General features: G+C 48.9%; 1 protein-coding gene and 1 long non-coding RNA gene across 2 annotated transcripts; one reads left to right on the forward strand and one right to left on the reverse strand.

Moving 5' to 3' along the window:
- Window positions 1–643: 643 nt before the first annotated feature.
- On the reverse strand, window positions 644–13,417 carry LOC114697255 (membrane progestin receptor alpha). The gene is given in 5 exon segments (XM_037201913.1): window positions 644–1,373; window positions 1,376–1,591; window positions 1,594–2,040; window positions 2,043–2,319; window positions 13,294–13,417. Coding segments are annotated over 4 exon segments (1,029 nt in total). The 5' UTR covers window positions 2,299–2,319; window positions 13,294–13,417; the 3' UTR covers window positions 644–1,263.
- Window positions 5,569–6,740, forward strand: LOC119087216. Its single transcript, XR_005090653.1, has 2 exons — window positions 5,569–5,604; window positions 6,539–6,740. It is a non-coding gene; the product is annotated as an uncharacterized LOC119087216 (long non-coding RNA).
- Window positions 13,418–13,684: the final 267 nt, after the last annotated feature.

Genomic DNA, 13,684 nt, shown 5'->3' on the forward strand with positions numbered 1-13,684 from the left:
CTACAGAGCAAGTTCTAGGACAGCACCAAAGCTACACAGAGAAACCCTGTCTTGAAAAACAAAAAAACAAAAATTATTTAACTTTAAAAGTGCTCTTTAATCCCTCAAAATGCCAAATATGTATATACTTACACACACACACACACACACACACACACACACACACACACACACGTGTTCCCAACCTCAATTCTACCCTCAGGTAAAAATAAAACAAGAACGCTCCTGCTCCACAGCATCCCCTCAGCACCCTGCAGCTCCCTTCCGAAAACCTCCTTGTGAATGGGGCCCCTCCCTGAGCAGAAGTCAAAAAGCCGAGGAAGCTGATGTCACAGTCACTTTATGACTCTAGGGCACATGAGGGACCAGACACCAGCCTTCCCTCCGGCCCCACTGAACCCCCACTTTGCGTTTCCGGGTCTGGGCACTGATATCCCCTTTTGCCTGGAATGCCCTTCTAAGCTGGGTCAGCAAACTTCTACTCACTCTCCCCAACCCAGAGATCTGAATGCCCCAGGCGATGCTCCGTGATTGGCCTGGCCTCTGGGCTTCCTCTGACAGTTTTTATTAGGTGCTAAAGCCTAGAGTCCCGGGAAACAGCTAAGGAGACAGAACTCAGAATCACAAGTGAGCCTTGTGGAGAGGAGTTGGAAAGAGTGCAGGACACACAGGCCAGTGCTACATGTGAGGCTTAAGACTGGGGCTGTGGTGATGGGGGATGGGCAGTGGGTGGGGATTTGCGTCTTGGGAGGCTCTCTGGAACCCAGTGACTCAGGCTGGCATGCAGGGGACGGTAAGATTAAAATGCTACCCATCTTTTGACCTGTTTCCTTCCCCCCACCAGTGACATGTGGTAGAAGATGGCCGCTGAGGATTCCTCTCCCTCTCAGCTCAAATGTGACTCTGGCCAAGGACTCATCTCCCACCCAACAACCTGGAACCCCCAGACCAGGGTGCTGACCAGAGCTGGACCCCAACTATTAGCTCTGTTAGGAAGCAAGGAAGGAACATTGAGAAAGATCTACTCCCTTATCTCTTCCCCTCCCAGGGCAGGGAACTGGTCAGGGATGCTGTAACTCCCAGCCAATCCCCAGGTCCAAGGACTGGCTAGCGCCATCGTGACCATTGAGCTTGTAGGCAGGGAGTCGTGGCCTGCCAGATAGACACAACTTTACCAGGCCTGGTTCCCATCTGGAGCCAAGTCCAGGCCTTTGTCCCTTCTAGCGCCTTCTCTCGCGCTGCCAGCTCCCACCCTGCCAGCTTTCACTTAGTCTTCTGATGGAGTTTGCGCCGCACCAGCTGGCTGAGAAGCAGGGCCGTGAGGATGCTGCTGCCCACGGTGAGTAGGAAGAGGCCGGAGAAGTTGTGGGGCAGCGGGCATGCAGGGCCTCATAGATGGGCTTCCGGGCCTGATAGTCCAGCGTCACCGCCTCTAGCTGGGCCAGTGTGCACAACACCAAAAAGACATGGAAAACTTGGTGTCCCTGCCCAAAGATGTGGCAGCTGCCGGGGAACCAACTCTCGGGCATGACGGTGGAGAAAAACGCAGCGGCCAGAAGAAAGAAAACCACCTGGCACTTGTGATAGAGAAAGCGGGGTCATCCTCGGCAGGGAGAGGGGACACTATGATGCGGTGTACCACGGGGCTGATGTCCAGCGCATAGGCCAGCGCCGAGGGCACCTCCTGGCAAGTTCGGCCCAGCAGGCCTGGTTTCTGGCTGTACTTGTTGTAGCAGGAGCCGGCACAAGACAGCCAGGCCAAAAAGGCAGCCATGGGCAGGAAGATGGCCTGTACCTGGGCATGCCAGGAGGGCTCAATGGCGTAGTAGAAGTGCGCCAGGGCACTGCCAAACTGGTACACGGCCACGCCCACGTAGTCCAGGAAGAAGAAGCTGTAGTGCCAAAATTCCGACTTGGCTTGCAGGAGGTGCGCCAGGGCACTGAAGGAGAGGTAGGTGAAGGAGGCCAGGACGATGATGAAGAGCGGCAGGGCGTGCGGGTCCTCCCGGAAGTCCACACTCCCCACCAGGATGAGCAGGCCAGCAGCAGCGCCAGGGCGGCCAGCAGGTGGGTCCACACGTTCACAGCCTCATTGTGCTGCTGGAAGAGCGTGCGGAAGTAGAAGCACCAGGTCTGATGCAGCGGCCGGTAGCCGGCGTAGATGTAGGGCTTCCAGAAGAGGGGCGGCACCTCAGCCCGGTCCACCGTGAACACGGGCTCCGGCTGCAGAGGCTTCTGGCCCACGTGCCACAGGCTGGACAGCAGGTGGCTGAACTTCTGGGCTACTGCCATCGCCATGGCGGGGTCCTGAGCAGGAAACTGGAGAGAGGTCAGGGCAAAGTCAAGGTCCTGTGTCTACCTGGGGCTCTGACGCCCCAGACTTCCTCCCATCTCCCATACCCTGTCCTCAGGCTGAGTGTGAGAACCAAAGAGTGACCCTAAAACAGCCAAGCTCTCTCCCCTGGCATTCTCAGAACAGGGCCTGTAGCAGATGCTCAGTTGTAGGACTAGCAGAGTCACTGTACCTAGGGTAAATCACAAGAGTAAAGAGTTTTCTAGAAGTGTTTCGACCTTGAAGCATCGTTGGGGAAAACGGTGATTGTGTTTCCCATGATTTGTGGAATTTTTTTTTCTGAAGGGGGTGTTACAGCCTTCGCATGACTTTGGTTACGAGACGGTGCTGGCACACCTGAGGCTCTTGGATTATTGTGTGCTGCAAACGGTACCGGTCAGGGACTGACTGAAGTAGCAGCGGCATGCGATGCTTTAGAGAAACATGGGAATTAGAATAGGGACCTCGGTATGAGGAAATACCTTACCTGAAAAATAACTTTGTGTTACCATCAATAAATACGCCTTTGTGCTGTTTGGGTTCTGTTCACGGGAGGCTGGACCTTCCTGTTGACCTCTTTCTGCCAGCGACTCACGCAACACAGAACAACACCCCGACGCTCAGTGCATGTGGAAGGGCCTCATTCATTCCTGGGGATCCCTGCCTCAGTCACTTCCAGTACAGTTACCCCAGCAGCCCCAGCTCTTTTCTCTGCTTAAGTCTAGAGGAGATGGGGACAGGTTCTTTCAGCCTGTGAGTTTGTACCACCATCCACGTTCACTGTGGGTGACAATAACCCTGTTAACAGACCCAACTATCTCTACCCACAAGCCATCCAGAGCTGCCAGGGACTCCACTGACCACCCCACCCCCAACCACCACCCCACATGATCTGCCCCTATTTCCTTCTCCAACCTAGCCACAGTCACAGCCACGCCAGACTCCTGCGGCTCCTGCCTCATGTCATAGCTTTGCACCAACTGTCCCCTCTAATGAGGCTCCTCCCATCTTGCCTACTAGGCAAACTCCTAGTCACTCCTCAAAACCTGTTTCTTCTTTGTCCCCCGGATACATCTCCTTTGACCTCTCTACTAGAGTGCCTACCACCAAACTCTCATGCCTCTCAAGGGCATCAACTGTGTTACTATGAGCTCAAAGAGGTTGGGCAGTTTGTCTCCATACTTCGTGAACTTGTCGTGTGCAGCAAGTGGCTTGCACTGCTTTCTAGATGAAAGAACAGCATGATGCATTCTGGTAGCACTCCAAGAGCCAACTCCAAAAGCCACTTTTCCCTGAGAGAAGTCTCAGCATCCAGGCCTAGAGAATCCCCCCTTTCCCTCAGCCCCGCCAGTCTCCTCTCTGCTGCCCTTGGATCCTAATTCCAGATAAACCCAACTTAACGGCTCGTCCTGGAACGCAAAGCTTGACCGCCCCGTCCTGATTCCCACCTAGGCTACGTCATGCCCCAAACACACCAGCTTCCTTTCCTCTGCGGTCAGTCGCTGGCCTGCTGTCGCCCTGGGTAGGAGTTCACAGAGACAGTGAGCCTGCACAGGTCTGAGCCAGATCAGGGAGGGGAAGTGCTGAGAGGGGAAGTGAACACAGCCCCACACTGCCCTTGGCTGTGTCAGAGCGCAGCAGATGGTAGCTGAAGTTCAGCGTGTCAACCCACCCACCAGGAGGCGACTCCCTGATGGGTGAATCTCTGCTAGGCAAGGCCCCCAGACCACAGACTCCAGAATGTCTTTTGCTTCTGCTGTGCCTTTACATGTTTGCCGCTGCGGTCTCCCTCTGGTGTCTGGCATGGTGTGAATGGGTGCGGGAGATCCTCACTGCCTGTAATGTAGTGTGTTTATATCATGGAAACATCCCTTTCTGCTGGGCATTTTTACCTGTGGACTATTATGAAGATGATTCCTTCCTAAGCTGTACTGTCTAAATGATAATATTGTTAGTTTAAATAAAGTTTTGGTGATTAAAAATATAAACAAGGAAGTGTCACATTGCTACAACACATGAATGAGTTCCTGTGGAGGAGCTGTATAGACTGTGGCTTAGGTTAAGGATTAAGACAAACAATTAAGGGGGCTGGAGAGATGGCTCAGCAGATTAGAGCATTGGCTGCTCTTCCAGAGAACCTGGGTTCAATTCCCAGCACTCACATGGCTGCTCACAACTCTCTATAACTTGAGGGTCCAACACCCTCACACAGTCATACATACAGGCAAAACACTAATAAAGTAAAAATAAATTTAAAAAAAGAAAGAAAAACAATTGACTCCCAGTTAGCCCAGCTACCTTAAATTCTTTTAACCTTAATGTTGGGAGATGTGTTCACAGGTTTTGGAGTGCATCATCACAGCTGAAACAAAGCTTTGAAAATAACTTAAAGTTAGACTAAGCTGTTTTTGTCAAATAGCTTTGAGGGGAAATACTCAAGAAGCTGATCTAAAGTTTTAGAAAGGCACGTAGCTGAATGCGGAACTCTTTAAGGTCAGGGAACAAGAACAAAGCAGCCCAATTATCATTAGCTGACGTACTTTTCTTGCTAAGATTGGTTGATGACCAAAGGCGATGATTATTTCCTTGTACCCATTTTTGCCCTCAATCTACTGATATAAAAAAACTATTGATGAGTGACTATGCACCCTAAAGATTTCAAGTAGAGCTGACTGATTCTTTTCCACATGTAAAAGCTTAGGTTTGTGATTCCTGTAAGATTCCTTATGATTACCTTTCAAGATAAGTAATAAAGTAATTGGTCCTTTCTTTGTAACTGCAAAACACAGCCTGCCAGTAAAAGACCTGACTGAGAAGAGTATCTCGCTTGCCCACATGGTTAATCTATAACAAGTTGCTTGGATATGAATGTACATGGGTTCTTGGAATAATCTGTTTTTCCCCTGTAATACTAAAATGTTTAATCATATAAGGGATATGGAAAACATGCTGTTTTTTTACTGTGTGTTTGTATTCATTGTAATCATTCACTTGAAAAACAGAATGTAACCACGTTGTAACTTTTATGTCACCTGAAAGATTATGCTGGGGTATATAGGCTGCAGGAAAAAGAATAAAGGTAGGGTTAAAATGGGCTAGAAGGAAAACATCAAGAAGGAGAGGGTCAAAACTACAAGGGAGACATCAGGAGTAAAGACAGAGTCAGAAGGAAAACATGAAGAATGAGAGAAGGAAATCACCAGGAAAATAAAGAACAGAGAATGCAAAAGAAGAAAAAAGAAAAAGCCTGTAGGAAACCATCAAGAGAGTGTGTGAGTGTTTTTTTCCCTAACCCCTCAGACAGAAAAGTCTAGTACACACGACTCTGTGGCTCCCTTTGAGCCCTGAGCTGTCTGGCCCCCCAGGCAGCGATACCATGTCCCTAACCCAGCAGCTACCTCCCATCGATAACCGCTCACAAAGGAAAAACTTGTTTTCTCCAATGGAGACTCCAGTGGAGTCTCACTGGTGTACAAGCCACCCTGGGGCAGGCCGCATTCCAGCAGTAGGTGGCCAACACAACACAAACGCGTGGCTTTTTTTTTTTAAACCCTATGTATTTTTGCATATATATTATGGTTTCTGATTTATTTTTACGAGTGATCCATGTGTGTGAATGTGTGCATCTCAGCCTCTATATGTGTTTATAGTATGATTTCTGATTTTGTTTTTTATGAGTGATCTGTGTGAGTCTCAGCATCTATATGCATTTCCTGTGATTTTTCTTCAGCCCTTTTTTTTTTTTTTCGTTTGTTTGTATGTTTTGTTCTATTCTGGTTTGTTGGTTATTTTTTGGTGTGTTTTTTAAAAATATTTTTTTATTTATTTTTATGTGCATTGGTGTTTTGTCTGTATGTGTGTCAGTGTGAGGGTACCAGATTCCCTGGCACTGGAGTTACAGAGAGTGTGAGTCACCATGTGGATGCTGGGAATTAAACCCAGGTCCTCTGGAAAAGCATCCAGTGCTCTTAACCACTGAGTCATCTCTCCAGTCCTTGGTTTGTTTAGTTTCTTTTATCTTATTATAAATAATTTTAGATGCCTGCTTGTATTGTAATGAGAGAAAGAAAGAAAGAAGGAAGGAAGGAAAGAAAGAAAGGAAGGAAGGAAGGAAGGAAGGAAGGAAGGAAGGAAGGAAGGAAGAAAAGAAGAAAACACTAACACACTGAATACGAGCATCCCTTTCTTTCTGTCTCCTGACCGTAGATGCCTGAGCACCTGCCGCCATGCCAGCTGGACCTCGATAGACCGTGATGGACTGCATCCTCAGACTGTGAGCCACAACAAGCCCTTCCTCACTCTGGTTACTTTTGTCAAGGCTTTTGTCACAGAGAAAATGACTAATATTTAAGACATGGTATCGGGCTATTTGTCAATCATTTAATAAACACAGCACAACTGCCTGGCACCTGCTGCTTAATGTGGGCTTATCATTTGTGCTGGTTGGTTTTACGTCAACTTGATACAAGCTAGAGTCATCAGAGAAGAGGGAGCCTCAGTTGAGAAAATGCCTCTGTAAGATCTGGCTGCAGGCAAGCCTAGAGGGCATTTTCTTAAGTAGTGATCAATGGGGGAGGACCCAGTCCATTGTGGGTGGTGCCATCCCTGAACTGGTGGTCCTGGGGTCTGTAAGAAAGCAGGCTAGCCAAGTCAGGAGGAGCAAGCCAGCAAGCAGCTCCCCTCCTAGGCCTCTGCTTCAGTCCTGCCTCCAGGTTCCTGCCCGGTGTGAGTTCCTGTCCTGACTTCCTTTGAGGATGAACTATGATGTGTGATGTGGAAGCACAAGCCACATAAACCCCTTCCCCAAAGTCTCCTCACAGCAATGGTAACCCTGACGAAGACATCATCATTCATTAACTCAAGCAACTCTTGGTATCTGCCAGACGACTCCCTCAACAAGCTTTCCGGACTCAGCACGCACAGGTGTTCTGTCCACGGATCATCAGCTGTGACAGGGCCACCTTTGTCCCAGCCATTGTATGCGCCAGTGCTATGTTCTCACAGCCTCTCTGCCACTACCCCAGATCACGCCAAGGATGCATGCACAATTCAAGCGCTTACAGAGGCGGCATCGGGACCTGCCCCACGCCTGTTCTGCGCCCCCCCCCCCCCCCGCCGCCAACCTCCCACTCTCTAGGCTTCTTCAAGAGTTCCAACATCAGGAGGCAGAGGCAGGCGGATCTCTGTGAGTTTGAGGTCAGCCTGGTCTACAGAGAGAGTTTCAGAACAGCCGGGGCTACATAAAGAAGTACTGTTTTGAAAAACAAACAAACAAGCAGTTCGATCAGTCTCCCCCACTACCACGGGGCTCCTTAGCACAGGAAGCACCGTGCTGTTCTGCTTCCTTCACCCCAGAGAGCCTGACTCAGGGCAGATTCAGGAAGCGGATCCTTTAGATGGACTACTAACAAGACTATTAATTTCCACCCAGGGCTTCTTCCTCTTCCCAAGAGACTGGACAATTTGGCCTCTGTTCATGTCCACGATTTTGTCTGCAGGGGCAGACGAGGCTTCAGACTGGGCGTTCCCTCCTAGATATAGCCAGCATGCAAGGCTTCCGTTCTGCCGTGGGAACAGTGAGGCTGGATAAAGTCTTGCACACCTAGTTACTGGGTCCCTGATCTCTCAAGTCCACTCCCAGGCTCCATCTCCCCACTCCTGGGACTTCCCGAGGCATGAGAACACACCAGACGCTCCGAGAAGTTCTATGGCAAAGTGTACTGAGCTTTGTTGAACCTACGTGTGCCAAGTTTACAGGACCTACCCTTCCTTTCCCAATCGTGAGTACAAGTTAAAATCAAACAGCTGTTCACTCTGTGCTTGTTGTAATAATTCTTTTTTTTTTTTTCCTGTTCTTTGAGACAGATTTCACTGTGTACCCCTGGCTGTCCCGGAACTCGCTCTGTAGATCGGGCCAGCCCCAAACTCACAGAGCTCCTGCCTGCCTCTCGAGCGCCACCCAGCATAATCAATTCTTGTAACTTCCCTGGGCGGTAAGTCCTAGTTCGCCCATTGTGTTTTTCAGATGGTACAGTCTGAGAGATGAAGAGATTCTTACTCAAGGGAAGACAGGGAGAGGAAGAATGCATGTATGTGGGGACCCAGTTCTCTGCCTGCAAACCTGGACACTTGCCAACTTCTTTCTCCACTGCTGGCCTGCCTCCTGTGACCCCTCCTGCTCCTCTGGAACACCACTGCTAAATACCGAGCTGAAGCAGGCAGTCCAGGCTTGTGTAAATTTATTTCCTCAGGCCTCTAGTCTCCCTCAGTCCTAGGCTCTTGATCTGCACCAGGGAAGTCCTGGCTTGCAGCCACACCTCAGGAGGCAGACAATACCAGCACACAACCCCATGTATCTAGACACGATGGGCCCTAACCACAGAACCCAGAGCAGCATTCTAGGGGATAGAGGTTCCGTGGCTTTGATTTCCATTAGACTACTGGCAGATAGATCTATTTTCAGAATCAGGTCCTATCCTCTGAATTTATAGAGACCTCAAACCCAGAGGAAAGCGGGGAGCAAGGTCAGAGGTCAAGGCTGAGCCAGAAGGAAAGGGGTAATCAAGAGATCAGCGGGCATCCAGAGTGATCTGCCAATCAGGCAGCCAGGCCTTGCCTGTCCCGGACAGCCAGCCCGGCACACTGCCACAGCACCCCACCCATAGGCCTCTCAGATTTGCACTGGGTACCTGGGGTTGTTTCTCTGGAGCCTGGGGCCAATGACATCCACTGTGGAGCTGCAGAAAGTCACCAGATGCCCAGGGCTAAGTGGCACAGGTGAGGGACACTAGGGGTGGGGTTTCCAAGGGCCTGGAAGTGTCTTGTGTGATGTCATAGGAGGGCGGGGCTGAGGATGCCTTCCTTTGTTTCTGACCCCCACACTAGTAAAATCCAGGCTCAGCCACAAATACCACCTCTGTGCAGAGGATATCTGTCTGGAAAGCTGTGATGTACCCAAGATCATCCAACAAAGGAAGAGCCAAGCCAACTGGTACCAAGTGGCTGGGTCTGGGAGATGGGGTCAGATACACTTGGCGGTACCTATCCCTTATTCAGTGGGAATCAAAGGAGTTAGGAACAACAGGGTGAGGGAGCCCTGAAGGGTGGCGCACGCCTTTGACCCCAGCACTCTGGAGACAGAGGCAGGCAGATTTTCTGAGTTTCAGGCCAACCTGGTCTACACAGCAAGTTCAGGACAGCCAGCACTAACACAGAGAAACCGGGTCTTGGGGGTGGGAGTAAGCGGCTACTTCCTTAGAAAGGCTAATTGGGAGGTGGGCTTTAGGAACAATCAAATGTGACACTAGAGCCCACAGAACAGAAGCTCCGCGACCTTGGGCCACTGACTGGTTCTTGGCTCCCCTGTGGGAATGACAGAATCACACACCTTGTAGATTGGGGCAGAGACTTGAAGAACTGGAACTAAGTTTGAAAACTAGTTAGGACTCACAGCTGCCATTTTTATGAGTACTAGTAGAGTGGTTAGAGAAACCCCAGCCTGAGATTAGCTTGACGGGTTCTTTAAAAATCTGCCCGTGGAATGAGAGTGTGGCCTGGCGGGCACAAGGCCCAAAAGTTCCACCCCAGCACAACAAAAACAAAAACCTTTAATCTGAGTCAGTGGATTGGGGGGGTGGGAGGGAAATACAGGGACGGATGGATGGACAGAAAGTTAACTGTATCCTAGCCTGATGTCATGGTGCCCACCTATAATTTCAGCACTTGGGAGGCTCAGGAGGGTCAGAAGTTGAGAGGTCATCCTTGGCTACATAGAGCAAGTACAAAGCCCAGCCTGGGCTACATGAGACCGTCTTGGGAGGGGGGGTGGTTAACTGTCTCCTGAAACATTTACCTGATCCTTGGGGACATATTAAGGACAGGGAAACTAGAGTATGGACCCCTGAGGACACGGAACTGTTTAATAATTAAATTGTTCTCAGCAAGGAACATTCAGGGTAATGCCCTTCTGGATTCCAGGATCACTGAAAACTGGCACTTGCCCATAGACCCAGGAAAGGTGGCTGGGGCGTGACTTCCCCAAAGGAGGAGTCTTAACCCCAGCTGTTCTGTCACAGAGCTAGAGGACACCAGAGAGTAAATTGTGTAAGCAGGCAGGCCAAAAGATAGACGGCCTTGGCCTGGAGGGATGCTTAGTAGCTAAGAGTCTTTGCTGCTTTCCCAGAGGATCTGAGTTCAGTCTCCTGTACCCAACAGGCTCAGAACTGCCTGTAACTCCAGTTCTAGGGGATCTGATGCCTCTAACTCTGTTGGCATCTGCACTTACATATGCACAAACCACATGTAGAAATACACATAAATGTAAATCAATTAAAAAAAAAATAGATGCCCTGACCTAGCCAGGGCAGGGCATTGGCTGCCAAGAGGAAGTGGGAATTCTGGCCCTCCCATCCCCCTTCTCCCAAGCCTACTAACTCATACTCCCTTTTTCTAAATCCCAGGTCACCTCTTCACCTTCTCTTCCAAGCCTTGCCAACTCCAGTTCCTCCTGGAGTTCTCATACCTACTGGCTGGTACCCGCCTGGCTGTGGGTCATCAGGAGAAAGCGGGCTGTGGAGACAGCAGGCCCTGACCACCCTCCCTTCCGGCTGGCTGTGGGTCATCAGGAGAAAAGCGGGGTTGGAGACAGCGAGCCTTGACTACCTTCCCTTCCGGCTGGCTGTGGGTCATCAGGAGAAAGCGGGCTGTGGAGACAGTGAGCCCTGACCACCTTTGCTTCCGGCTGGCTGTGGGTCATCAGGAGAAAGCGGGCTGTGGAGACAGCGAGCCCTGACCACCCTCCCTCCATGCTCAGGCGTCACCCAGTGTTTCCTAACTTGAACCCACCAGGCCGTCCCACAGAGCAGGGACACCGGGAAGGACGGGATTCCTGTTCTACTGTTTTCACCCACACAGATGCCTATGGAGGGAAGTCAGGCAAAAGGCCACCGTGAAGAAGACACTGCCTGAAAGGGTGGGTGACTACTGCCCAACTCTGGGGGAGCCAAAAGTCCAGGTTTTTGTGTGGGCATGGAATCTGAGGTCCAGAACTTACTAGCCTGGTAACTTTGTGAGAATTCCTTAGCCTCTCTGAGCTGGTTTCCTCAGAGGCTAAAAAGAGCTACCACTGGGCTCTCGTAAAAACTGTCACTGCTTAATGCTCATTATTTTTGTTGGGATCTCCGTGCTCAGCCACATAAGCCCTGGGTGGCTTGGACAAGCCCTTCCACTTTGGGGTCCTTTTTTTTTACAGGAAAAAAAAAAAAAGAATTCACTTACTTCAAAGTGACCCGAAGCCCTGTTAACAGTCCATCTGCTGTGGGATGATCTTTCTGTACGCTGTGAATTTGTGTTACTCTCATTGGTTAATAATAAAGCTGTTTGGCCAATAGCAAGGCAGGATAAAGTTAGCGGGACAATCAAACTGAAGACTGGGATGAAGAAGGGTGGAGTTGAGAGAGAGACACCAGGGAGCCACCCAAGAAGGAAGATGCTAGAGGACTGGTAAAGCCACAGACCACATGGCAATACATAGATTAACAGAAACGGGTTATTTAAAAGTAAGAGCTACACTTCCACAACTTAAGTAAAATATAGCTCTCTGAAACAGATGAAGATAGGTTTCTTCTGTATCCCAGAATCTAATCAATATTTATATGTATAATTCAGCTATTATTTGGCTTAAAAGGGCTTATTGGGAAATGTTATCATTTATACTATTTCCTACAGAGAAAATATTTTACTTTTTAAGATAACCCTGGACTTTTAAATTATAACCTGTTTTTATGTTTAAGCTATCTGTGTATTATTTCTCCTACAGTTGTACATAAAATGTTTTTACATTCAAAAAAGGGAAAATACTATAGAATTGTATTACATGAAATATATAGAATATACAAATTCATAGAGACAGAAAGATTAGATGTTATCTCAAGATAGAGAAGAAAGGAATATAGAGCAGTGATTTCCTAAGTACAGAATCTCTGTTTTGTGTGATGAAAAAAGCCCACAAATGGACAGTAGTATCAGGACATAATATCATGAATGTAATAAATCAATACAATTAATGTAATTAATGACTATCATAAATATAATTATTGAATGAATACTGCGAATGTAATCAATGAATACCACAAATGTAATTAATATCACAAGTCTAGTTAATGAATATCATGAGTGTAATTAAAAAAAAATAATAAATTTTTAAAAAGAAAGAGCTAGTCAAAAATAAGCCTGAGCTATTGACTGAGCATTTATAATTCATAGCCTTTGTGTGTTTATTTGGGACCAGGTGGTCAGGACAGAAAAACTCGGCCTCCATTTCCATCCATCAGCAGTTATTTTATTTTAGGCGTGCTATGCTCCAGGAACTAGTGCTTTGACAAGGATTAGACCCAGCACGTTAGCATGGTTATTCCCTAGCCCTCAGGTGCGTCAGGCCTCACTAAAGGAGGAACCAGGGTTAGCAGGCTTAGTCACCCTGCCCTTCTTCGCCTCCTTAGCATGCAAAGCATCCACTGCTGCTTTGTGGACCTGACTGCTCAGCACATTCTCTTTAAGTCTGTTTTATCTTGCCATGGGGAGCAAAGGTTGGCCTCAATAGATAAAGAGAATAAAGCCGGGATTCAGAAATTACACGGTGTACAAATGCCATCTTCTTCCTTCTTCCTGTCTTTCTTCTTCCCTTGACTCTTCCTTTTGTCTTTCTTTGTGTGAGTGTGTACATGTGTATGCACGCACTTGTGAACGCCCACGTGTGGGTCTGTGTGGAGGCCAAAGTTCTGTGAGCTGTCTTCCTCTATCACGCTCTGCCTTATTTTGAGGCAGGGTCTCTTGCTGAACCTGGAGCTCTCCAGCTGGGCTGGACTGACTGGCCAGTGAGCCCCCTAAGCCCCACCCCACTCCCACCAGCCCTGGCTTTTCATGTGGGTGCTGGAGATCCAAACTCAGATCCTCATGCTTACCCAGCAAGCTCTCTACTGGCTCATCCCTCTGTGTCCTTTTCAGACAGGATCTCACCATGTCGCTCAGACTGGTCTTCAAGTCATGATTCCCCTGCCTCTGCCTCCCGAGTGCTGGGATTACAGGTGTGCACCACCATGCATACCTAATTTTTCATATTTCTATGAACCTGTTAAAAATAAATAATAACCCAGTTGGGCATGGTGGCGCACGCCTTTAATCCCATCACTCGGAGGCAGAGGCAGTGGGTCTCTGAGGCCAACCTGGTGTACAGAGCAAGTTCCAGCAAAACCAGGGCTACACAGAGAAACCCTGTCTCGAAATAAACCAATAAATAAAACCCTAGCATTGGAAGGCTGAGACAGGCGTACTGAGAGTTCCAAGCAGCTTGGC

The sequence above is a fragment of the Peromyscus leucopus genome, unplaced genomic scaffold, assembly GCF_004664715.2.
Source record: "Peromyscus leucopus breed LL Stock unplaced genomic scaffold, UCI_PerLeu_2.1 scaffold_335, whole genome shotgun sequence".
Taxonomy (NCBI): Eukaryota; Metazoa; Chordata; class Mammalia; order Rodentia; family Cricetidae; genus Peromyscus; species Peromyscus leucopus.